Source organism: Microtus oregoni, unplaced genomic scaffold (genome assembly GCF_018167655.1).
Source record: "Microtus oregoni isolate MIOR12 unplaced genomic scaffold, Mior012 000028F_ref0000031, whole genome shotgun sequence".
Lineage (NCBI taxonomy): Eukaryota > Metazoa > Chordata > Mammalia > Rodentia > Cricetidae > Microtus > Microtus oregoni.
The window spans coordinates 10,288,826-10,314,392 of record NW_024543087.1 but is presented as its reverse complement, the minus strand read 5'-3'; the positions used below and the strand labels follow the sequence as shown (position 1 = coordinate 10,314,392).

At 45.5% G+C, this 25,567-nt stretch overlaps 2 protein-coding genes across 6 annotated transcripts in view; one reads left to right on the top strand and one right to left on the bottom strand.

Moving 5' to 3' along the window:
• The window catches only part of Ubp1 (upstream binding protein 1), a 44,823-nt gene extending 33,226 nt beyond the window's left edge, over positions 1-11,597 (top strand). For 3 of the 4 annotated variants that reach the window (XM_041676780.1, XM_041676777.1, XM_041676778.1), the window contains 7 exons: positions 512-566; positions 798-891; positions 3,784-3,874; positions 4,577-4,695; positions 7,095-7,237; positions 7,815-7,866; positions 9,926-11,597. In XM_041676780.1, the coding sequence (XP_041532714.1) occupies positions 512-566; positions 798-891; positions 3,784-3,874; positions 4,577-4,695; positions 7,095-7,237; positions 7,815-7,866; positions 9,926-9,963 (592 nt within the window). In that variant the 3' untranslated portion in view covers positions 9,964-11,597. Of the gene's footprint in view, positions 1-511; positions 567-797; positions 892-3,783; positions 3,875-4,041; positions 4,157-4,576; positions 4,696-7,094; positions 7,238-7,814; positions 7,867-9,925 lie in introns of those variants that run through there. The other variant, XM_041676779.1, reaches the window with a different exon arrangement.
• A 183-nt stretch (positions 11,598-11,780) lies between these two features.
• The window catches only part of Fbxl2 (F-box and leucine rich repeat protein 2), a 53,387-nt gene continuing 39,600 nt past the window's right edge, over positions 11,781-25,567 (bottom strand). For both annotated transcript variants that reach the window (XM_041676781.1, XM_041676782.1), the window contains exons 8-15: positions 25,189-25,315; positions 24,999-25,073; positions 22,914-23,044; positions 21,131-21,191; positions 20,276-20,320; positions 19,702-19,758; positions 14,377-14,589; positions 11,781-13,738 (exon numbers count right to left, since the gene is read on the bottom strand). In XM_041676781.1, coding sequence (XP_041532715.1) covers positions 13,631-13,738; positions 14,377-14,589; positions 19,702-19,758; positions 20,276-20,320; positions 21,131-21,191; positions 22,914-23,044; positions 24,999-25,073; positions 25,189-25,315 — 817 coding nt within the window. In that variant the 3' untranslated portion in view covers positions 11,781-13,630. The remainder of the gene's footprint in view (positions 13,739-14,376; positions 14,590-19,701; positions 19,759-20,275; positions 20,321-21,130; positions 21,192-22,913; positions 23,045-24,998; positions 25,074-25,188; positions 25,316-25,567) is intronic.

The following is a 25,567-nucleotide window of genomic DNA, read 5'->3' as shown; positions in this document are numbered from 1 at the left end:
TCTGTGTGTGCCTGCAGGCCAGAAGAGGGCACCAGACCTCATTACAGATGGTTGTGAGCCACCATGTGGTTGCTGGGAGTTGAACTCAGGACCTTTGGAAGAGCAGGCAATGCGCAGGCAATGCTCTTAACCTCTGAGCCATCTCTCCAGCCCTAGGGTCACTTTCTTATAGCCAGTTTTATTAGAGTGTTTTATAGTTAGGTTTAGCTATTTATCTTTTTAATTTTACTTATTTTCCTAATTAAATAAATGCATATCTTCCCTATTTTCCTGGCACCTGTATAGACTCAAGAGGACACTTTTCACTGAGTGTCTACCTCACACATGGTGGTGCTGTCATTGTCTTCGTCCCATCTCTGTACCCTACTGTGTTGTATTCTTACTGCAGACTTTCACAGCTCTTTGTACAGTGTTGTCCTATTTCAAATTACTTATGCAATAACCTTTCATTGCTTGACTTTAAAAAAAAAAAAAAAAGAAAGTTAAAAACTGTTCCTTTTCCTTTCTCCAGCAATTCTTCATCCCCAAATCACCAGGGAGATGGAGTTGCACAGTCATCTGGGGAAGTAAGTATCTTTTCCTGAAAATGTCAAATACTGTTAAGGGCCTTCATCTTAAACATTCTAACCAAGCTGTGTGGGTGGTCAGTCATCAGCTGTGTTCTGACTTCAGATTATAAGGCCTTTTGAGGTTTTCTGTTAAACATTCTTCGTGATATACCAGTGACTTGGGTTTTTGTTTTGTTTTTAATCTTGAATGGTTTTACATATGCTTACTTTTTTTTTCTTCATTAATAGCAAATTCAGCCTTCAGCTACAACCCAGGAAACACAGCAGTGGCTGCTTAAGAACAGGTTTTCTTCCTATACAAGACTGTTCTCTAATTTTTCAGGTATGTATATATGTGTGCATGCATGAGAATATTTTATTTGTATGTCTTTGTGTTTTTATTAACTAAGAATTTATCTCCCAGTTTTCCTCAGTTGTGATTCCCTGTTAAATTCCTTCCAAACAAGGAATGAACATTGCTCCAGTCCACTCATTGCAAGTGTATTTAGTTCTATGTGATATTTTCATCCTGTTTATTTTTATTACTTTAAAATTGTGTATGTGTGTACCCGTGTCTGGGTATATGCATGTGAGTGTAGGTGCCCACAGAAGTCAGGAGTATCAGAACAGAACCCCTCAAGCTGGAGTTAGTGGTTGTGAGTTCCCCAACATGGGTGCTAGGACCCAAACTCTGATTTTCTACAAGAGCAGCAAGTGCTCTTAACTGATAAGCCATCTCTTCAGCCCCAATTCTAACTTACTTTGAGATAGTATTTTGCTTTATGATAAACTGTAAAAACAGTTTGGAGATGATCCAGCACACAGTCACTCATTGTCTCACAAAATTATCGTATTTTGCAACCAGAAGCCAACACTCTAATGGCTGTTAAAACACTGGAAAGGTTTTTAGACCTATTTTCTGTGAGTGTACATCTCTATAGCCACCATTGCAGAGAAGATACAGGTGTGGGGTGTCTGTCTGCCGGGTGCTTTCTCTGTCCTGCTGCCCCTTTGCAAGATCATTCTTCCCCCTATCCACATACATGTTTCCCTCACACACATTGAACTGTCCGGCCTATGATTTGGTCATTCTGAGAATGTTAAACAAATGAAGCTTTACGGTATATGGCCTTTTGAATCTGGCCATTTCTTCCTTGGCCTTAACCTTTGATCTCAGGTCCCACAAGGCTGCCCTGTGTCCTGTGGTTTTAGCCTTTTCACATAGAGCACTTTCTCATTTATGTGGCTTTGTTTATGTGGGTGTCAGAAACACCTGCTCTTTTTCTGCACAGGATACTAAGGGAATGCTCTGGTGGACTTCAGGTTTCAAACAGCACTGCCCTGAGTAGTATGGTTGTTTGGAGAGCATGCAGGAGGCAGGGACAGTCTTCAAAATGTGTGTGGCCCTGTGCCTCTCCCCACTGTACATTGCTAATATGTCCTGGGCAAACATTCTGAGAAATGCTGGGCCACAGAGATGCAGCAGTTAGCATTTTCATGTGTGTGTGTGGGGGCTACTGACAGTTTTAGGAGGACAGACATGGGTGTACACATACCCAGCTAGGAAATCTAGTTTTACAAACAGTGGGGTTTCTTTTATGTTGTTTATTGTATTATTTGTGTATTGGGTAGTTTTTCCTCACGTAGCTCTTGGACTCTAAAATACCAAATGGAAGTAATTTGCTAGCTGTGATCCACATATTTATGTGATTAAATAAAGCCTTTAATGTGTGGAAAACTAGAAATCACAGAATTCAAGATGAGAGGAGAGGGATCTCATGAACCCTTACAGGACAAGTGGATAAAAAACACAGCCCATAGAAAATCCTCTGACAGGGGCTGGAGAGATGGCTCAGAGGTTAAGAGCATTGCCTGCTCTTCCAGAGGTCCTGAGTTCAATTCCCAGCAACCACATGGTGGCTTACAACCATCTGTAATGGGGTTTGGTGCCCTCTTCTGGCCTGCAGGCATACACACAGACAGAATATTGTATACATAATAAATAAATAAATAAATAAATATTTAAAAAAAAAAGAAAAGAAAATCCTCTGACAGCTGGAGCCCTGCATATTGTACAGATCCATGTGTGTTCTGTTGAGCTACAAGATCTTTTTCCTTGTGTGCAGTGATCACACGGCTTGGCGTTCTGCTTTTTGCTTAACCTAAGGCTTCCTTTGGTTCATGCAGAGCTGCTCTTTGGCATATCCCTGAGGCACAACACTTATAGAATGGAGAGGACAGTGAGGTCTCTTACAGCCAGCCACATGTCAGAAAGAGCTGACACCATCTGCCCCTTTCTCTTCCTGGTTACAGTTGTCACAACAGGGAACTCTGCTTCAGAGCTGTGTATAATGACCACAGTAGATGAGAACTGTCTCTGGGAATTCATTCCAAGAGTGACTCCACAGCGGCTCACATCATGGAGTTAGGCTTCTCTGTCTTGATTCTTTTTACAGACTAGGATTCTGTCAAGCTCACCCTTTTGAGCCTGTGAAACCCCATTATCTTGTTACAGATGGGAGTAGATATTTATTATATGAAGTCATAGCTTCATTCTGGAAGTGTGACTGATACTAAAAGTTAAAAACAAGATTTTTGTGGACATATCCAAACATAATAAAAATTATGGAGTACACGAAGGACTTCCTATGACCACTCCATCTTAGCTGTTGCCCAGTGCTTGTTCAGTCCTGTATCCACTTCTCCCTTACATACACGGGCCTTTTTGTTGCTTTTAAGGCCAAGTACTTATGGAAGAGATCTTAAGTAACAGCATGATTCTCTCTTATGCTTGCTTTCTATTAGAACTGGCTGTGGGGATGGCACTGTAACAGAGTGTCTTGAGTGGTATAATGAAACCCAGTCTCTCTGTTTGCTTCCCACTCACTGGTGGCTTTGGCCAAGTTCCCCAGATGCTACAGTTCCATTATGTTTTTAAAAAAGAGAAAGGTAGCGGGGTGGGGCTGTGTTTCACACATAAGGGTTGGGTCAGAAACAAGGAAAGAAAGACAGTATGGGAGTCTTGTATTGTGAACACACAAGCCTTTTTGCTCCTTGTTACCATAGCACATTGTTTCTCTGAGAGACAAATGAGTGCTCCTGTGTTATTCATGGGTATGTGTAATTCCGGACACCCCTTGCTGCCTAGAAGGACAGAACTGTGTGAAGACAGAGCCCCATGAAGCACCTGTTCTAGCCTTCCCAGGCTTATTTGAGGATTTCTTCTGTTTTCTAGGTGCCGACTTATTAAAGCTGACAAAGGAGGATTTAGTTCAGATTTGTGGTGCAGCCGATGGAATTCGGCTCTATAATTCCCTAAAGTCAAGGTAAAATACTATAGACTTTTCTGTGAGAAATGAGAATGGACCTTTCTCTGCGTGGGAGATTTGGTGGGCAGAATGTGTTTCCACGCTAGGTTGGCGTGTGCCTGTGTGCGCCACCGAGTATCGGCAGCATCGTGCTCACGAGAAGACTGTTTTGTGTACACCTTCAGGGCAGGCACTGATGAGGGCAGAGGTAGACTAAGACTGGTAGCAATGCACATGGGCAGGACTGATTTCTTGAAGACGACTGGGTTTGTTGCCAAGAAAACAAAACTTCTAATTTAGGTGAGCTCTACAGAATCTATGGTTTTCAAGGTCATGATTATTGTTAAGCAGTTATTAAATGTGAACTTGTAACTGTCAATTAGAATGCTAGATCTGTGACTTTGCTGGCTTTGAGACCTGCTGCCTGCTATTACTGTCTCCAGACTTGTGCTGAGAGTTCAGTAAACTTGAGCCTTACTGATTCGAAATTGCTTAATCAATCTTGAAACTTAAATTCTCAGTGGTTTAGAGTCTGGACCTGTGGTGGTTGGTGTGAGGTGTGTGGTTTTTATATTTTTACTAGAAAATTATTTTGCATAATGAAATAACATTGTAAAGTTCTCATAAGGAAAAAATAGATCTTAGACTCCTGTAGTGTTGACTGTACAGGTGTTGAGGCCACTTGCTCTCAGTCTCATTGATGGCATCTTCTGATTACAGGTCGGTTAGGCCCCGATTAACCATCTATGTCTGCCAGGAGCAGCCGAATAGCACTGTGCTGCAAGGGCAGCCACAAGCTGCAGGCAGTGGAGGCGAGAATGGCAGTGGGACACCCTGCGGTGGGTATTGAGGGCACTTCAGGTCTCCTGTCTTTCCTGTGGTAGTCAGATATGAGCTCGTGGAGGATTGTCGAGTTCCTGCTACAGGGTTGACAGCAGCAGCTGTAGGGCCAAGTCCTGGGGAAAAAAGGAAACTAGAACCTTTCTTAGTTCTCAGTGATGCATGCTGTAGATCTTTTTATATGGTTTTATGCATGAAATACCCAGGAAGCAATACAATAACTTGAACATGTTGAGACCTTTCTGAATGAATGTAACATTGTCAGCTTGCTGGGGAAACAAGTGGATTTCTCTTTCTTCCCCCATTTCACTGACTAGATGGGAGGAGAGGGCCTCATCACACATGAGCAAAGGTGAGTCTATGTAGCAGTCTTCCCCCAGTGTAGACCCAGCTGAGGTGAGCATCCATTGTGTTCCATGAAGGCAGGAAGGTGAGTGTTGTCTCTTTGGTCAGTGTTAGCACTGCTGCATAGCTTAACTTGTGACTAGACAGCTTCTTGTCCTGCAGATGTAGCTCAGCTGGACAGTATGACGAGGTCTGGCCTCTCCTGTCTCTTCCCTCCCTCCTTTGTAAACATTTTGGGAAAGGGAGAGGCTAGACAAAGTCTCACTAAGTAGTCTAAGCTGACCTCAGAGCTGCCATTTCCTGCCTCGTCCTCCAGAGTACTGGGGTTACAGGTGTGCATCACTGCACCTTCCTCTTGCTTGTATGGTGGTAGCAATGTCCCTATTCTCACATTCTGAAACACTGTTTCAGGGAATCATGTATTATGGAATTCAGAGAGGCAGTTACTTATCCTGACAGTGGGTGGAGCTCTGAAAAATACTTCATGGCTTACATTTCTGTAATTGGAAGAGCTGTAAATCACAACTGTGGGCCTTTCCATTCGTGTCATCTCGTCCCAGGCATGAGCTGTGACTTTTAAGATTGAGGATACAGATTCTTAAAGGAGCCTTCTGTATCACTCCATCATATACATGATTCCCATTTTTTGCCAGGAATATAGTGTTATTGTATTACATGTCCTCAGCGATTAGTGTTGGGGGTGAGGTAGGAATAGGTGGAAACACTGGACATCTTTATCCTTGTCCATTCACATTTAGTGAACTTAAGACCAGATAGGAAATAGTCAGCCACAGGGGCGTTTCTGCACTGACCTCTGCCATCACAGCATGTGGACAACAGCTTTGACCCTGTTGCTTCCACTTTATTACAGGAGCCAGAGGGCAGCACCTGGTCTCCAGACTTTGATACGGTAGTCCTTCAGAGTTACCTTTAGTTTTGAGTTTTAATTCAAAACTTTTCCAAGTGTGTAATTAGTCAACATTCTTATACACTTAGCTATTCATTTGGGAACCCGACTTTTCAGTTTCCCTATTGCAGATCTGTGTCTGGCTTGAGTCAGTGGTTGAGCAGTATCCTCTTGGGTAACACTCACAGATTTACAGTGCTGTGATTTTAAGTATGGACATAAATAACAGAACAGCAGATTTTTTTTTTTTCCTTTTTCGAGACAGGGTTTCTCTGTGGCTTTGGAGCCTGTCCTGGAACTAGCTCTGTAGACCAGGATGGCCTCGAACTCACAGAGATCCACCTGCCTCAGCCTCCCGAGTGCTGGGATTAAAGGCGTGCGCCACCATCACCCGGCAGAACAGCAGATGTTGAACTGAGGCTGGGGTTTTTCCTAAAGAAGAACCAGACTTCATTGTCTGTATCCTTACTTTTCATACGGTGTTGTCTCCATTTCTTTTGATTTGGTGTGTTTATAATAGATGACACAGATAATTTTTATTCTTAAGTCCTCATTTGGAGAATTACTGGTTCAGATTCCTTTTACAGTTCTTTTTATGCATTATTAGAAACATTTAAAACAAAAAAAAAAACCCAGCTTGCTTGTGACATAATTTATACAGCAGAGCAAGTATTTTTTTCATCCTTTGTCCTTTGCCCTAATCCATTGTTCCATTGCCCTGATCCCTAATCTCCCCCCCAAAAAAGGGTTCTCTGTATAGCCCTGGCTGTCTGGAATTTACTCAGTAGACCAGTCTGACCTTGAACTCAGAGATCCACCTGCGTGGTATTAAAGGAGTGCACCACCACGCCCAACTGATGCTCTTTTTTTAACCCTCAATTATATGAGACTTTGTTGCAGAAAAATATAAAATCACATCATTTTATACAAAATTAGTATTTATTATACATGACCATAAATAATGTGTTCTTTACTTCAGGTAAGTGGGTAGAGATCTTAAGAGGGCAAAGAAACATTACCTTGTCCCTATTTCTAAGTTTGAATTTTATTTCTTTGGCACTCTGAAAAGGTGGCCTCTATGGATCAAGTATAGATCAGACCCAACATTATTGTAAAAGTGCTATTTTTCTTCTTTTTTTTTTTCAGTTTATCATGCAATCTACTTGGAAGAAATGGTTGCCTCAGAAGTTGCTCGAAAACTTGCCTCGGTGTTTAATATTCCTTTCCACCAAATTAACCAGGTTTACAGACAGGGCCCTACTGGTATCCACATTCTCGTTAGTGACCAGGTAAATCAGACAGGCAGTAGTCACTCTTCCTTTCACAGTGGCACTCATATACATTGTTGGAGCTGTAAGAAATGCTGCCAACTTCTTTTGCAAGTATTGATAGTCATTTTTAAAGAGGTGGGATCAAAATGTGTAACCAGGAATTAAAGGATCTAAGTAAAGAAGGGATAGTCAGGGAAAGCTTGGTCTGCTTTGGAGCTCAGATATTTTCTGGGGCAGTCTTTGGTCCTCCTGTGAGGTAAGGCATTAAATATGTTCTCCCTTTAGACATTATTGGAAGAGCAGTATTTTAAAAACATGTAATATTACAAGTACAGCATGCCCCTTGCTCAAACTATGCTCACTGACAAACAGTGATAATAGGGAAAGTCAGTATCCATAGGACCTGGCACAGCATGCTTCTCAGTGGCTCACCAGCGACAGGTGTGACCCTTTACTATCTCATACTGCTGTCATGAATTATTTGGATCCTATAAGAAAGATGTAAGGATTAGTACTTTTACCAAAGATTTAACCATTTATAGTTAAGAAGGACTGATGGGTCTTATACACTTACACATCTGCTTTATCCTTCTAGATGGTTCAGAACTTTCAAGACGAGAGTTGTTTTTTATTCTCCACAGTGAAAGGTACTTTCCATGTGTGTGTGCCTTGGCATGTTGTGATCATGAAGGGCAGTGTGCCCCCATAGCAGCTCTCTTGTGTATGCATTTTCTATTTTTTGTTTGTTTTTGTTTATTCCAGTCAGGGTTTCTCTGTGTAGCCCAGGCTGTCCTGGAACTAGCTCTGAAGACCAGGCTGGCCTCCTGAGTATTACAATTACAGGCACCACTGCTTAGCTATGCATGAATATTTTTGAGAAAGATGTTTTGATGTTTTTGCTAATTTTAAGAGGTTGGAACATGGATGAACAGTATTTTTAGTGTCTCTAATAGAAATTATTTAGCAAATACAGAAAGAGTTAGGTTTTCTAGATGACTGGCCATTCTGCCAGTATTGCTGAGCGATGTATCCAAGACTAACTGTGTTAGTGCTTGGATGAAACAAGGGTAGTGGGAAAAGTCAGAATTGGTCACAGGCACAGAAACTGACCAGTATTGGGTGTTGTGAAGAAATAAAGTGTGGGGAATATGGGGGAGGGGAAGCATTGAGCTGTTAACAGAAGGCTTTTCTGAGGTGATTTGAAAAATGAGCTGGCCACAGGACTAGCCCAAGGACAGCACGGGACTGTGCAAAAGAATGCACTTGGCATTTGTGAGGGCTGGAAGGCGGCCATGCAGCTGCCATGTAGGGTGAGGGTGAGCAGAGCAGAGTGGGGTCAGGGAGAGAGGCAGCTCCTGGCATGCAGTGATGGCTGCTGACGTTGGTCACTGGATCTTATTTCAGATGGGTTGGGAAGTCAGGGAAGTGGTTTAAACAAAGGAGTAATGGGATTGGGTTTTTCTTCTACAACTGTGGAGATAACAAGATAGCAAAACTGGAGTATGCAGTCGATCTAGGCAAGAGGTGATAGGAGTGTCTGGACATGTGGACAGGGCCCATTTGGCTCCCTGTTTGATGGGGAATAGTTGTGACTGCCAGGGCAGGTGGCTGCCTCATCAAAGAGGTAAGTAAGGCTGATGCAGAACAACTTGGCATGTCAAGCAGGCAGCTAATTGTACCATTCTGAGGTTCCTTAGGCTTGAGGTACTAATTTAGAAATTTTCATGTCAGTAGTGACTAAGAGCTGGGCAGGCTGTACAAGAGCTAATTAGGGCATAGTGTGGGAAGAGGCCAGGCCAGGTCAAGTGAGCTCAAAACTACAAAGTTAGAGAGGGAAGGGCTTCATGAAGGCAGAACATGGGTTAAAATCAGCTATACTAGTCTCAGCATAGGACCCCCCCCCCCCCCAGAAGAGGACAAGGTCTCAAGTCCCCCTCTCCTGGTAGTCACTCTGCAATGAAGCAGTCCCAAAGGGTTGAAATTACAAAATGTTGTTCATATGCCACTGGCCATCGAGCTACCTCAAGATCCAAGACAGCAGTGAACTGGCTCACTTCTTAGTCATATGCAGAAACACCTTTAATTTCAAAACCATATAACTTTTACCTTGTAAAATTCCAGAAACCCATGCTTAATCATGTACTGTATCTTGTGAAACTAGTGGTTGTTTGCAGCGTTGGTCCTCGCGGACTTCTCCGGTCTTAGTTTACCATTTGTGAGACTTGGAACCCATGAAAGCCTTCTGTTTTTAGGAATGCCTCCACTGCCTCTCACAATTTCCTGAGGCCATTAGGCAAAGAGTTGTTATGTATCTGCCTCTGCGGGTTCAGCTTTCCAGGAGAGAAAGATGGATGCCTACAGCAGACCCTTCAGGCTGCCTGCACATTTTGTGCAGGGCTTTTTCAGCTTTACCCTCACACAGTGCTTTGGTCTATTTTACTTCTAGCATACAAGGGTTCCTGCTGCTGTTCTTACAAGCCCTTCCCTGTAGGGCCAGCAAGAGGTGCAGGGGCTGGAGTCCCCGAGCAGTGTTCCAGGGAATGGGTATAGAGTTGTCGAAGGGAAGCAGAACTAGAACAAAGCAATTAACTTTTTATAAAGCTGTAACCTCTGAATCTGATTGTACGTTTCCATCTTTAATAATGTTTCTTTTCTAAGTTTAGGGTTTTGTTTTTTTTTTTAACTTTTCCCCTTTTTTCTTGGCAGCTGAAAATAATGATGGTATTCACATAATTTTGAAATGATACCTTATACAGACTGAACTCTATTCAGTACCAAATAAAGTCATGCTTAAAGTGTGTGAAGACTGAATCCAAGAAGTCTTGGGATTGGATTTTACTGTGAAATGTTTCATATTGAAAACACAAGATGACCTTCCTAATGAGCTGTAGGAGAGACAAGTCTCCTCATTGTCACTGCCACAGCCCAGCCCCTCATGAGAGTGAGCACATCAGTCGACGTGCAACCAGCTCCCAGCCCATGGTGTGGGCACAGGGGCCAGTGGACAGAGTTCCCAGAAGCAGTCTCTGCTGGCTTTGACACTGTATGCGGTTTGAAAATGAATGTAAAAACTCAACCGTGGGCATTTACCTTTCCATGCTAGTTTGGCTTCTGTCGCCTGACCCTTATGCTGACCTGGGGAGGAGATAGGGTGTGCTCTCTTTGGGGAGCTATGCTGTGCTGACACAGCAACATTGGTCAGGTAAGAGGCTGAGCACCTTGTCAGAAGCGATCGATCATGTCTGAAGGTGTACGTCTGAGGACATCATGCCAGACCAGGGAAGAGCCAAGCAGAGAAGATGAGCAAAACTTTCAGCAGTACCTTGGTGTGAGGTCAGTGTAAGCCCTGATAGGCACAAAGACGTGGGTGTTTGGCTTTTGCTTCCATTTTTAGCTTTTTAGTTCTGGATTTCAACTTTTGAAACCTCCTTGCCTTTTAAACTCATGTGGTTTCCTTCTCTTGTCTCCCCTGTTCTCCATTCCCCCACACTTAAGCCTCCCAAGTAGCTGGGACTCCAGGTGCACAACTCACTTGTTTTGTGCTTGGCTCTGTTCTTAAATGTGTTTAAAGCCCTTCCCCAGACATTAGAACTAGATGATGTAACAGGGGAAACAAAGTATTATTGTTGGTAGCTTCTGACCTGGTGTTAAAGGGATCTTTGTTTTGAATGAGACGAAAGTACCCAAGGAAACACTAGATGTCATAACAAGACACTAAAATGTACCATAATCCCCACTTCTCCCCTTAGATGCTGAGTTTCAGTACAATCATGGATATACACTCTGGTGATTAGTTCAGGGCTATTAAGGTGTTTTACCTCTTTGCTGCTGTGTCTGTAACAGGTGTGCCTCTTTATAGGATCACATGTGCTTGCACACCACTCTCAAAGGGATTCTTCGGCTTTTCCCTTCCTCCCCAGAATTCATCAGCAAACGTTTTAGCAGGTCTGAGTTTTAAAAACCCTTTTTCTGTTTTAATTATGTAGTATCTCTGCCCATTTGCTCAGTTGCTGGCTGTGAATGTTGGTCTGACCCTTGTTCAGGTGGGTAGGAACGACTACTTCAGTGGGTAAAGGCTTTAACGTCTTGCATTTTATTCATATTGGGGGTTAATTATTTGCCACAAACTCTAAACTCTGTCTCCATATTTTCATCTTGGGCTTGGCAGTGCTGTAGCTCTGCAGGCCCTTTAGAGGAGGGGAGTGTTCCTATCTGTCCTTCCCTTTGCTTTTGTGTGACCACATGCTTTCTGTACCAGTCACTTATTTGGGAAAGAAATGAATTTATCTCCTGATTGTTTCTAGAGTTTTGCTTGTCTGTTAGCTTTCTTTTTTGGATCTCATGATTTATGGAACAATAAATGTCATTTAATGCTGTGTGCTATTTTGAATTCCTTATCAGGTTTTAGAAGTGGGGTAAAAAGTACTTACAAGCTCCTCAGACTTGAAATTGTGCTGAGCTGCAAAAAGTGCTAGTCTGTCTCAGTGAAACTGTACAGAACCCACAGCACCAGCAATTTGCTACTTTGGTTAATAGGATGTACAGTTGAGTGTAATAAATGTTTTCTGATCTTTTTGTAAATGTGTCACTCATTTAAAGTCTAAGTTGTGCTACTGTCATCTCAGGTCACATGGAATGAAGGACTTTCCTGGGTGTGTCCTGCACACTCCTTAGTGGCCACGCTGTAAGAGGTTCACCCCTGTGGGCTGTCCCTGCCCTTTCCTTTTCTGCTGATTTCCACAAAGGTGATGCAACTCAAGACAGGTAATTATAGGAACTGTCCCTACTTACAGAAGACGAGTCAGGCTTTCTGACAAGAGGTTCTTCTAGTCTGCGAGTGAAGTTATGGTCGTTGTGAATCAAGTCCAACATTATGATAGGCTAGCTCAGAAAAAATGTATGGTTGTCTCTGGTATTTAACAGAAATGAGTTCATGAATCACTGAAGTAAGTCTAGTACATACTTAATCCCCCCCCCCATCATACAGTTAATAGCTGATGTGATATTCATATAATCTTCAAGCCTGGGAATACTGCAACATGTCCTAACAAGGTAGTTGAACTCACAGTAAGCTGATGCTTACAAGGATTCTCCTGATGAATTTCCAGGGTGTATGTGTGTATCTGCTTTCCACTGAGAATGCAGCTGCGGCACTGTGTACAGATGCTGTAGCGCTGTCCACAGAGACACAGAAAAACAGCTCAATTTTGCAGTTTTGGCTGGGGAATGGTTGCTAGGAAGGTTCGGTTACCATCAGCCCCTAAGGTCACATTGAAGGCGGTAACTGTCAACGGCACAGAGCAGGCAGCAGCCACAGTAAAAGCCTGGGTGTCCTACCCTAGTTACGGTGATACAAAAACACCTGCATGTGGAGAGCTGCTTTGCTCAGATTTACCAGCTTGGGCATCATAGCAGTAAAGTCTCTGACTAATTCTAGTGAGCACTGTAAGGGCTTGTTAGGAGTTTAAAAGGTGCCAACACTTTACTCGTTTGAGTTTTTCCATGTGTGAAGCTTTAATGTAGTTCTGGTATGATCTCTAAAAATTCAGAGTAAATTTGAAAAAAAAATTCATTCTCATGCACCCATTCATTATTTTTACTTGATTATATTATAGATAACTTAAGCCTTAATTCTGAGTTTCTTCAAGGTTCCCCCAAATTTTTTGAGAAGTGTGGACATAATTGGCTATTTTCCTTTAACAGAAATGCATTGTATGCTGTAGCACATGGCAGAGCTTATCATTTCCAATGGGGCAATGTAAAGTAGGTTGCTATTGTTTAGGTTTTGGTCCCTATAATTGGATATGACAAGTTGACACAGAAGGGTGAAGATCATGCCCCACCCAGCTTAGAGTCCTCATTCTTTGGTGTTCTCTGGAAATGTATTAACATGCCTTTCACACACGTTTCTACATACGAAACTACCAGCCATTCTGAGTTTGCAGTACAGTCACATTGATAAAGGTGCTATTTAGTCTTCAAAATGGAAAAGTTCTGCAAATCAGTAGGAATCATTATGAATTAAAGTAGGCCACCGGCTTAAGGACCAGGTAGAAAACCACAGGCTCTATGCTCTGCTCTGGTTGTGCTAACACTGAAGGTCTATGTGTTGGATGCTGACAAAGCCGGGAAGGGCTGTGTACCTAGGTGGGTATCCACCGCTGAAGGGCTCCGGGTTACTTGTGTGGTCTTGGCTGCACCACACCACTCTTGCCATATGGTAACTGACACAGGCTTTGATTGGCTTGCATCCCAACAAGGTTAAGGTGAATAGAATCACCAGTTACTGCAGTCTGTGCTGAAGTCTTTCCTGTAATGCTTTCCCAGTGGAGAGTTGAGACAGGGTGATGGTGCGCAGTCAGGAGCCTGGTCTAACCTGGAGGATGGGGCCCTTGGCCTAAGGAGCTGCTGTCAGAGTATGACACAGCACCTGCACAGTCGATGTCCACTTCCTGCCACTGCTGGTGGAGGGGTGACTGGAGCAAAGTAGGCATGGACTTTGACATGAGGAAGCTGAGCCTGGAAGGAGATGGAAAAGGGGGAATAGTCTGCCCTGGCATTAATTAGCATTCTTGTATAACCTTAGGAAACCTGAAGTCCATTTAAAATTGACTCTACCTTAACATTAGGAAGGTAGAATGCTCTAAGCTAGAACTGCTCCTCTTCATCCCTTTTACCCCAAAGTCCAGCACCCTCTAAATACAAATGGAAACATTTGTCCAGCGGCAGTGATTACCTATTTGTAAACAGCCCCTACACTTAAAACAGTGACCTTTAGTTGATTGCCTTGGAAGCTTGTGAAAGTGCCAGTCACCAGACTACATGGAACCTACACCTCCAAGAGCAGATGTTTGAAGAAGCCTAAGGTAGTACTGTGTATGGAATCAGACCAGCTTGCATAAACACAACAGACTAGACAAGTGGATGTTGACTTTTTTTTAAGTACAGCATGTGCACTAGTGCAAGTGCATGCCACAGTTTGTATGTGGCTGTCAGAAAACATTTGGGAATTGGTTCTAGTCTATTTTGTGTGTTCTTGAACTCAGGGAGACAGGAAACAAGCACCTTTACCTGCTGAGCTCTCTTAACATCCTGGATGTTGATTTCTGGGTATTCCTCAGTTGCTGAGGGACAGCCAAGGAGGGACTTGCACCTACCCGCATGCGCTTGATGCCTGCACGGGTGACCTGCTGGCAGTCGTACAGCTCCAGCCGCTCTAAGCCATGGCAGTTCTCCAGGTGCTCCAATGAAGCATCCGTGACAAGGAGGCAGTTGTCCAGCTCCAGTACCCGCAGTCTCTCGTGCCCACATGTGCTGCTGCTCAGGTGTAGGATCCCTTCATCTGTGATGAGCTCACAGTGGGACAAACTCTGGGGAGGGAAGAAATACGTTCCTTCAGAGGTAAGAGCTGGGGAGTCGGTCCCTCAAGTGCCCCTGAGTAACTGCTGACTGCAGTGTGATTTGTCCTCTGAAAAGCACATGCTGGAAATTGAGTGCCATGTGTTGGGGAGGGCCATGTTGTGAATGAATGGAAGATGGAAAGGCTGGAGTCTACAAAAACCTCATCAGATCAACATCCAGTACTGCAGGAAACACTTGCTTGGGGTTTGCTGTAAGACCGGCATAAAATGGCTGTGACACTGTTTCCTTGTCCAGAGAGGAGCTGACAAGGCCCTGGGTTTTTTGCACCCAGGCAGCTGACTTTAACCAGAAATAAGGAAATACATGTTTCAGGGGAGTATTTAAAAGTTTTCCCCCTTGAGCAATTTTATGGCCCAGTTCACCATCTGAGTAGAGGCTTCACCAGTAAAGCCAGCCGTTTTGGTGCCCCTGTTCCTTTAAAATGTACAGGGGCTGGAGAGGTGGCTCAGTAGTTAAAAGCACACTCTGCTCTTCCAGAGGACCAAAGTTTGGTTCTCAGAACTCAGATGGTGGCTCACCACTGCTTGTGACTCTGGCTACTGGAGGATCCAATGCCATTGGCTTCCGTGAGCACCTGCAGTCACGTGCAATCACCCTAGCACAGACAAACACAGACATTAAAGTGTAGACGTCTGAGACCTTGACCCCTGCATACAGCATTAACCTCTTGGGAGTGATGATAAAGGTTACGTAGCCAAGTTTACTTAGTAACTTCAGACTGGACAGTTTCTCCACTGTGAAAGTAGAAAATCCACACCAAGATACAAGGTCGTGGGGGTGGGGGACAGTGCCTGCGAGTGACTGATGTGTTTACCCTGGAGAAGAGACTATGAGATAATGTCTGAGGTTCTGAGGTTGAGTAGGAAAGGTCCCAGATGGTGGAAGAGAATGTCAGGCTTAGAGTTTAGCAGGAAATAGGGGATGTCCTTGGATAGAGAAACAGGAGCTAGGGCACAGGATGTGCAGGCCACGCAAGCCAATGCATGGCAGAAGTGGAGGTCTGAGGTCTGAACAACTTGCAAGTGATGGCTCTTTCCTACCACGGTTTGGATCAGGCTTGGCAGCAAACACCCTCTCCACCGAGCCTGACCATGGGTTTTTGATCCCAGAGTCACTGAGAATATGTTACACTTCTCAGAGAGCTCATCAGTACAGAATCTGTTAATTCTTTAAATGTTAGGAAGAATTCTAAGCAAATCCACTTGAATATTTGGGAGAATTTAAAGATTATAAGTGAATTTCCTTAAGAGAAGTTTTGGGGTTGTTTTACATCAAATGAGTTATTTGTCCATTTCACCTATGTTGTCAAATCCATACCATGAAAATTTGAAAATCTCCAAAATCTAAAAATTTACACAGTACCACAAATAGGGAATATCAACACACAAATAGGAAATCCACAACTGACCTCATGAGGCAGGCCACAGTTGAACAAGACATGAATTTGTGTTTAGACTTTGGCACTAAATCCCAAGCACTTAATTTGTATAGTGTGTATGATACATGTGTAATGAAACAGTCTGGTAGCCCAAACACCTCTGTTCCAAACCTTTTGTATAAGGGATGCTCGGCCTGGACAGCTGTGGCTCAGCACGGCTCAGCACGGCCTGAGGACCTGTTTCCAAAGCTGTAGCTTCGCTAAGATACTGCTGCGGTTTTGGTTTCAGCTTCACTGATCTCTACCATGTTATGTCCTTTAATTTGGGCTTATTTATTTTACTTTGTTCTGGACCTTGGAGTTGGGAATGTAAATCACTGGGGCCTCTCTCAGGTGCAGGCACTGGTGTGGGTCTGGTGCTGTCTTGGCTGTACCCTCACATCTTGATGTTCAGGCGCCTCGTGAGGAACTGGCCTTGGTGGTTGGAGGATGGGTAGGGGGTGTGGTGGTGAACATTGGTCTTGTCTGAGGTTTGATCAGCTTCAATCTAAAGGAACATTTTACTAATTTTGGAATTTTTAGCTGTTTCAATTTTAATTGTGATACTGTGACTGTCACACTGTCTGCTCCAGCTCCCTAAAGCCTTAAGTTACTTGTCTTATTCTTTGTTTTCTTCAGGCTGTTCTCACTTGCCAAGAGTAGGCCATCTCTGTTTTTGGACCCTCCACTCTGCTTTAAGGCCATCCACTGAATGTTGGTTTTACTGTGTTTTAGTAATTTCTAACTGGAATGTTTCTCTAAAGTCCACTTTAAAATGTGCCCATCTTATCTGCAGAGTCAGCTGAGTTCAGAATGTTCTGATGTCTTTTTTACATGTCATTGCACCGGGCCCGCAGCACTACGTTGTGGAGTAATGCCCTGTTGTCACCATACAGTGGCCAAGTCCCTATCCTCAGTCTGGTCTAATGCCCATGGGGCAGATGCCTTGCCACGACTAGGGATTCAGACTCCTCCAAACAGCCCCCATTCAGGTGTGGGAGACATCTGACTGTCACCTAGGGAGTGGCTCCCTGTGTGGTCTCCACTGATACTGCATGTGTGGTCTGGCAGATTGTCACTACTAGGCAGAGATGAGAGATCCCAGCCCCCACTCCCCCTTCCCTGACAGGGCAGGGACGCGCAGTTCTCCGGATTAGAGGAGAATCACTGTCAGAAGGGCTTCTCGGCCTTTGGAGTTTCTTCCCTCAGCTCCTTTAGAGCCCAGCATTGGACAAAGCAAACCCCCCAGGGACTCTCAACTCAGTCCGCAACCCTAAGGCCCCTGGCTGGTCTTTGAGTCCCTTCTTGAGATGTATTAAATAGTCTGTGCCTAGGCTTAGTTGGCAATCAATGTAAAGTGACAAAGTATAAGGAGGTCTTGTTTTTTTGCTTGTTTTGGTTTTTAGAGACAGGGTTTCTCTGTGTAGCTTTGGAGCCTATCCTAGAATTCACACTGTAGACCAGGTTGGCCTCAATTTCAGAGATCCACCTGCCTCTGCCTCCTGAGTTCTGGGATTAAAGGTGTGCACCACCCAGCTAATAAGGAAGACTTTAAGATAAGAAAGGGACTTAGCAGAGGAAGGAGGCTGTGGTTTTGCACTCATGCTGACTTTTCTCTCCTCTACTGGGCTGCTGGGGGTCTACTCTTTACACACTGCACAATGCTTCCTAAGGGACACCTCAGGAGTGGCCTGCTGACAGTGTCGTGACCACACCTGAGGAATGAGACCCACTCCTCTTGCCTGAGCCTGAACCTTCCCTGATCTTCAACAGTCACACTGGAGAAGCTGGTCGGCTGTTGAGGAAGCCACCTGATACTCTGAGCACGCCAGAGTGCCGGGGAGAGGGTCTGTCACCCTTGGTCCTTGCTGACTCCCCTCTAAACCAGCAGGCAGCTGTCATGGCCAGGGCCTTCCTGACAATGCCCGAGCCTCATAGCGGTTGGGGTGATCCCAGGACTCACTGCACAGGCACATGCCTATTTCCAGAGATACGAGCAGAATACAAGGATCCTGTCTGTCCTCAAGTGACAGTCTAAACCACAGGCCCAGTCCTTCCTGGAGATCCCTCAGCAGGAGGTCACCTTGGATTTATAGAAAGCACATTTGCCATCTAAAAAGTAAAAATCAATGCACAGATTATTCAAAAGAAGCACCAAAAAGGTAGAGAAACACAAAAAGTGACAGTAAATAGAGGACACTGATGCAGCACATTAAACGTAAATGACATATCTTCCCAGTCAAAGGCAGAGATTTGGGCCCAGGACCAGTTCAGGGGCTACACAAACCCTGATTGCAAAAAAATCCAAGGGTAGAAAGATGTAGTGTGGTGGTGGCAGAATGCTTGTGTAGCAGGGGCTAAAGCCTCAGGACTGGGAAGACTTTAAAAGGCCAGTGGGCTGAAGAGATGACTTAAGTGCTCAAAAGTCTTGTATGCTCTTGTAGACAACCCACATAGGGCAGACCTATAACTATACACACAGTTTAAAAATCAGACTAGATAAAATCAACACTCAACCACCTGTCTCTAAGAGACATAAAATCAGAGATGCTGAAAGAAAAGCACATGCCATTCACGGTATCAGCTGAGCACATCCCATAAAGCATTTCCTATGATGCTGAGGTGACTCCTCAGAAAACAACAAAACAGTCCCAGCTAGGCTGTGGTAGGGGATCTGTGCTAGAGGTGTTGTGGGCTTCTGGGGAGAAACCGTGGGCCCATGGGAGAGCCTTATCTTGTAAATCTCAACATCCTGAGATACCTACAAGCTCTGAAGAAGTCAGGGTCACATCCCTTATGCAAAGATTCAAGTTTCAGAGCAGAGAAAAGTCTGCTGCCTGAGTTTCCTGTCTTCTCCAGTGAGAACCGTCTCCGGCCAGAGGAGCCCTCAGGACAATCTGCAGCCTACAGTGCTCCTAAGAATCTCGGTCAGTTCTGAAGTGGTGTCTCCAGGCTTGACTGCTAGCTATCCTTGGTGCTTCTTACTTTGGTTTTTGGAGTAAGCTTTTTTTCCCCCCTTGTTCTTTGAAATGTGGTCTCTGCATGCCAGTCAGCCTAGGCTCACACCTGAAGTCTTCTTGTTGGCTTCCCAGGAGCTAAACATCACCGCTGCACGCCTCAGACACCTGACTCGTGGTGTCACAGTGCGGCTTTACTCCTACGTCGTTTCTAGAAGCAGCACATATAAAAATGGGGGGCCGCGTTGAGAGGGGCTTTTGGTGCACAACCTTCTGGGGGAGAACTCTGGTTATTGGAAGGCATTCCAAAGAAGGGCAGTGGGTCCTGCTCTTCCAGCCCCTACCATGACTGCTGTTAGATCTTTCTGAACATGCTCAGACCTCCCCTCCGGCTGAGTACATATGAAAAGCAAGCCTATCAGGAGGAAGGTTCCTATCTTTGGTCCATGTAACAGGATTTCACATGCCAACTGTGCTCTCCCTGACAAGATGGACATGGGGTTTAGTGAAGTGATGGGGCTGTGGGTCCCTATCAGCTTCACTTCCTACAGTGGAAGCAGTAACATCTGTACACAGCCCAGGTTAGCCCAACAAAGAGCTCTTTGAGACCAAGAGTGATGGTACTCTACAGGAAGGGGACCCGAATGAAAGGGATGCGTAAGTCATTACTGTCACGAATAACTCACCAGGGCTTGTAGCTTGGGACAGTGGATGGAGAGCTGGATGAGGGTGCTGTCAGTGATCTAGAGAGAAACAGGCTGTCAGGGTGGCTTCCACACCAGGCCCTAACACTTAATCCTGACTTCTCTTGAACATGGGGATCAGAGAACACAAAAGAAAACTAAAACCTCATCCAGGCATACATAACTCTGGGCTCAAACTGTCGACACCTGGGGAGGCACACTTTGCTTTTGCTTCTGGTGCCTGAGGGAGCCTAGAGGCAGGACACAAGCAGGCAGACAAGGGGTTCCCCAGGACACCTTTCTCTGTAGTTACCCTATCACCTGACACACAGGTTCATTCCTCTCACGGACTATGTGTAAAATAAAAGGAAGTCCTGCTTAAGCTTGGAAATGGATGGTGCTCTGCTAAAGTCTATCTGAAGTTCTGGAACAGCCAAACACAAGTCCCATTACAAGTGACCTAATGGGGGCCCAATACCCACCACCATGCTGAAGTAATGGCAGCCTGTTCTTGCTACTACGCCAGGCCCTCAGCAGTGATAATGCAGCCCCAAGTGGCTGCCAGAAGTCCACTCACCAGGACACATTCTTCAAGGTCCATCTTCTCCAGCTCATGACAGTTCTGAAAGAGACCACAAAATACTCTGCTCCATGGGCCACGTGAGGCTGGGCCCTGTAGGAGTGAGCCCTACTGACAGCCATCCCAAACCAGCAATTCAGAGTCTGCGCTCACTTCAGACAATGACCGTGCCTACTGCGGGCCATACCATCCTCTCAACCCAGAGAGGGTTATCACCTTCCTACACTGCAGAGGGCCTGAAAATGGGAGGTGAGGACAGGAAGACAGACGGGGTACCACAGTCCGTACACAAGACAGAGCAGAGCATGGTCGTGGCAGGGGAAGCTGTGCAGATGCCCAGCTGGGTCCACACAGAAAGGGCACCTGCCACCGGAGAGAAGGTTCTGTTCAAGGGGGTTAACAATGAGGCCTGAACTCCTGTTCCAACTGCAGCTTATCGGCTGCACGAGCCCAGAGTGAGCTCTGACTGCAGCCAGCATTTCTTAAGTGTACAGGTTTTTGTTTTTGAGACAAAGTTTCTCTGTAGCTTTGGAGCCTGTCCTGGAAGTAGCTCTTGTAGACCAGGCTGGCATCGAACTCACAGGGATCTGCCTGCCTCTGCCTCCAGAGTGCTGGGATTAAAGGTGTGTCCGTCCGGCTGAGCGCTTAAGATGAACTTTGGAATTGTCAGTGCTATGCAGGAGGGTAGGACATGCTTGCCAGGATCTCCCTAGCGTCCTGTCCTGCTGAAAAAGGTGCACAGCCTACCGAAAGGGCTCCATCCTACCTCATGTACTTCCCAAAACTACCTGAGCCACTCTGAATTAGTAGGGTGAGTTACAAAGCAGTTGTTTTTCAAACTCAGTGCCTTACCCGAGCTAGAAGTGTAAAGCCTGCATCAGTCAAATGGGAGCATCGAGCAGCCTCCAAAATCCTGGGGAGGGGGGGAGGGGAGAGCAGAAGCAGAGCCTGGTTAACAATAGAAGCACTGCAAGGTGCAGCACACTGAGCTTCCTCCCCATGACCTTCAGGGTCACGCGACCACAGCCTCTCAGGACAGACAGCAGCACCAGGATACATGGACCAGAGCTGAGTTCTAATATCTCATCAGAGACAGAGATATAGTGATCAAGGAGCCTGCCAAGTACTGTTTTTTAAAAACACAACTAGGGGCTGAAGAGATGGCTTGGTGGTTAAGACCACTGACTACTCTTCCAGAGAACCTGGGTTCAATTCCCAGTACCCACATGACAGCTCACAACTGTCTATAAATCCAGTTCCAGGGGATCTGACACTTTTACACCAATGCACATAATATAAAGTTAAATAAATCATAAAAAATTCTTTAAAAAATAAAAATAAAAACAACTAAAATGGACTTTTGCTAAACAAAATCATCTTGACATCCATGACACTTATTTGTTCTTTGGTGCTGAGGATTGAGCTAAGGCCCTCATGCATGCAGGCAAGTGCTCTCCTGCTGAGTTAAATCTTCAGCCCCTAGACAGTGAAATTCCCAGTTGCCCTCTAGGAAAATGTAAACTGTGCGCAATGAAAAAATGTGAGTTAATTCTCATAATAACTGAAACGGGAGCTGGGTGATGGTGGTGCACACCTTTAATCCCAGATTTGGGAGGCAGACGCTGGTGGATTTTTGTGAGTTTGAGGACAGCCTGGTCTACAGAGTGAATTCCAGGACAGCCAGGGCTACACAGAGAAACCCTGTCTCACAAGAATTTAAAAAAAAAAAAAAAACAAAAAAAACAGTTTCACTGGAATATGAAAATAAATGATTAAAACTTTCCCACCATCTCTTTTATAATTGTTTGGGTTAAGCCTGCTAGTTTAAAAAAAACAATTGGGTGGTGATGGCACACGTCTTTAATCTCAGCTCTCGGGAGGTAGAGGCAGGTGGATCTCTGTGAATTAGAGGCCAGCCTAGTCCACAGAGAGTTCCAGGACAGCCAGGGCTGTTACACTGAACAACCTTCTCTCAAAAAGCAAATCAAAACAAAACAAAAAACCTGCTGGTCTTGAGATAGAAATCTACAGGTTAGTTTCTCTCCTTATCCATCATGAGGTGCAGGACAAATTGACTTTGCTCTGGACCTCAGTTTCTGCTGAAAGTGAGCGTCCACTCTCGTGGCTGTGTTGAGTTAGGTCAGGGTGGAGTGAGTGTCTACGCAGGAGGATGTGTTGATTTAGATCAGGACGGCACAGGCCTACAGGGAGCAGCTATTCTTGAGGCACCAAGCTTCTGCATATGCAGGGTTAGTGCCTGGGGTGGTGGACAGTAAGCTCTGCCTTGGGAGCCAGCCCTTCCTCCAATATTCAGAAAGACACAAGCAAGCTGCTACCTTTCCCGGGTTTACCCATCCACTGACAGGTGCCCTAGAGACCCACTACAAGTCTGTTTGCCGTCAGACCACTCTGACGGCCAGAGCCTAATGGCATGAGTCAAACCACAGACAAATGCATGAAGATCAAGAAACATGGGAAGAGTCATCGTGCTCACCACCCGACGGGGTCAAGCGCTGTCTTCCTCCAGTCCACCCGACAGCTCCTGGCTCCGCCACCCCTCTCCCAGTACTGGCAACCCTCTCCCCTCTTGCAGCCTACTCCTCACAGTTGTAGAGCAAAAGTGGGTCATACTCACTGCAGTCTGGGGCAGTTCAGGCCCAGGGCCGTGAGAGATGCATCCGTGAGATTACTACAACCAGAGAGGCACAAGGCCTGCAGCCGGTGGCAGCCCCTGCAGAGCTGCACCACGCCCTCGTCAGTGATGCGCTGGGGAGAAGAGGACAGGAGTGGGGCCAGGAGAATGAGCCTACTGCGGCCCACCGTACTCCGCCCTGACACCCAAACAAAATAGAAGCAGGCTGGTGTGGCAGTACTCGCCTATAGTCCTGGCACTCAGAAGGCTGAGGCAGAAGGATTCCAGTTTTAGCATATCCTGGACTACATAAGTGAAACTCTTTTAAAAATTAAAAAAAGTACCCAGGTCTAGTGGCACACACCTTTGATCCCAGCACTTAGGAGGCAAAGACTGGATCTCTGTGAGTCTGGAGTCAGCCTCGTCTACAGAGTGAGTTCCAGGCTAGCCAAGACTATATAGTGAGACCCTGTCTCAAACAAAACTGTCCAAAACCAAAATAAGAGTAAATAAGTCCTGACTATCACCAAGTTGGCAGGTGCCTGCTTGGCTCTCTCTCCCTGAGTTTAATCCTAGTACTCAAAAATGGGTAGAAAGTGGCTTCTGCACAGCTTAAAATAGCCTAGTGTTAGCAACAGATGCTGAAAGTCCAAAATTCCACCCAAAGGTATACTGTTCTTGGAAGAAATTCATAAACTCGTGATAAAGAACTCAGGACGTCCTAGTTAAAAGACACATTAGTATGCAGCTGGGTGTGTAGACAGGGATTCTCTGTGTATTCGTCATAGAACTGTGTGCTGTTTACATGTATATAACACCTCACCAAATACTTTAAAGAAAAGGAAAACTAGTTACTGATATATTCCTTGGAGTTCTATTTCATTTGTCTGTAAATACCAGGAAGTCTTTGTGTTCAAATACACTAATTCATGCAGACGTAAACATGTGCCTGTACTCTAGGTTTGCCGCTGGCCAGTGTTAATCCTGTGGAACTAGGGTCTGTCCTTTGAACAGTGCAGGCAGATCTGTGAAGCCAGCTATGAAGATCATCTGCTTTTCCTTCCACCACCAGGCATTCTGAAGACGGGATTCATTTATTCAAAGCTGCAGGCAAGGCCTTTCTCTTACATTTCTCAGACTCTAGGGCCCCCTTGGGCCATGCAGCCCATGACTGTGCATGCCCACGCTGCAGCAGTGAGGGAGACTTGTAGGCTAATGCCTAGAGAAGACTCTTGCACACGCTGTTTGCTGCACTGCTGCATGAGTGCATGTGTGTGTGCATGTGCATGCACACACATCCTCAAGTGTCATTCTTCAGGTGCTGGCCACCTTCTATTCTGTTACTGGCTCAGAATTCACCAAGTAAGAGGAGGCTGGCTGCAAGCTGGAGGAATCCTACTGTCTCTGCTTCCCTGGTGCTGGGTTTTAAGGACATGTTGCCATGCTCCGCTTCTTCACGTGGGTTCTAGGGATCAAACTCAGGTCCCTGTGCTTGTACACACTTAATTGACTGGGCTAGCTCCGCAGCCCACAGCTATTATCTTGCCAAGGAATTATAGGGTATTTATCCAAAAAAGAAATGACAGTAAGATATTAGCAAGCTGTTCAGGTTCAACAGTGGGCTAGTTACAGTGTTTCTGATTGTTGTTGTTTTGAAAGAGTCAGTCAGGTATACTGACCTCTAACCCCAGCTTGCAATATGCTAAGGCATGAGAACTGTGAATTTCAAGCTAGCCTGGGATATGTATGTGCAATATATAGATTCATATAAATATGTTTCTAAATACGAATACAGGTAGAAACTAATGATCAAGACTGATGGATGACTTGTGCTGACCATGCTGCCTTATTATTGCTCTCTCACCTTGCAAAGACTCAGCTCCAATGAACATGGAGAAAGGAGTCAGGGTAGGCCATGGGGCATTTGCCAGCCACTTTGGGCATGTGCGGCCAGACAATGGGGCTACACGCAGGTGTGGCGGGCAGCGGGGGGCACAGGTGCAGCGGGGGAGCACCGGTGTGGCAGGCAGTGGGATGCGGGCATGATGGGCAGTGCGGTTGCGCGCAGGCGCCCGGGGCCATACTTACTGAGCAGGACTGCAGGTTGAGACTGGCGAGCTCGTGGCAGTGATGCTGAATGTGTTTCAGAGCTTCGTCCTCTAACTGAGCAGATGGAGGAAATGAAAGAGGGGTGGAACCCAGGTGAGAGAACATGTCAGGTACCAAGGTGACTGCCACAGCAAGGGAAACAGCCTGACCAGATGTGTGGCCTTTGTACCTGAGTGCAACCCCTCAGAAGAAGGGCTTTCAGGCCCCGGCACCCACGCACCAGCGCCTCAATGCCTTCCTTCGTGATCTGGTCGCACCAGGAGAGGTTCAGATACTCCAGGTTCCGGCAACCATCGCTGAGAGAACAAAGAACAACAGTGCCCTGTGCAGCCTGCTGCAGAGCATGCTGAACTCAGCATACCACAGACAGCCTGGAGGGGAGATGAGCCCAGGGCCAGCTGAGCAGCATCTTCCTCACCCAGTGGAGTCCCTAGGAATATCTCGGACTGAGATGCTAGCATGCTAGTTTTGGGTTTCTCTGTGTAAGTGCATGTCTGTGTGGGTGCATGTTGTGTGTGGCCAGAAGTGGACTTTGGGGTCTTCCTTAA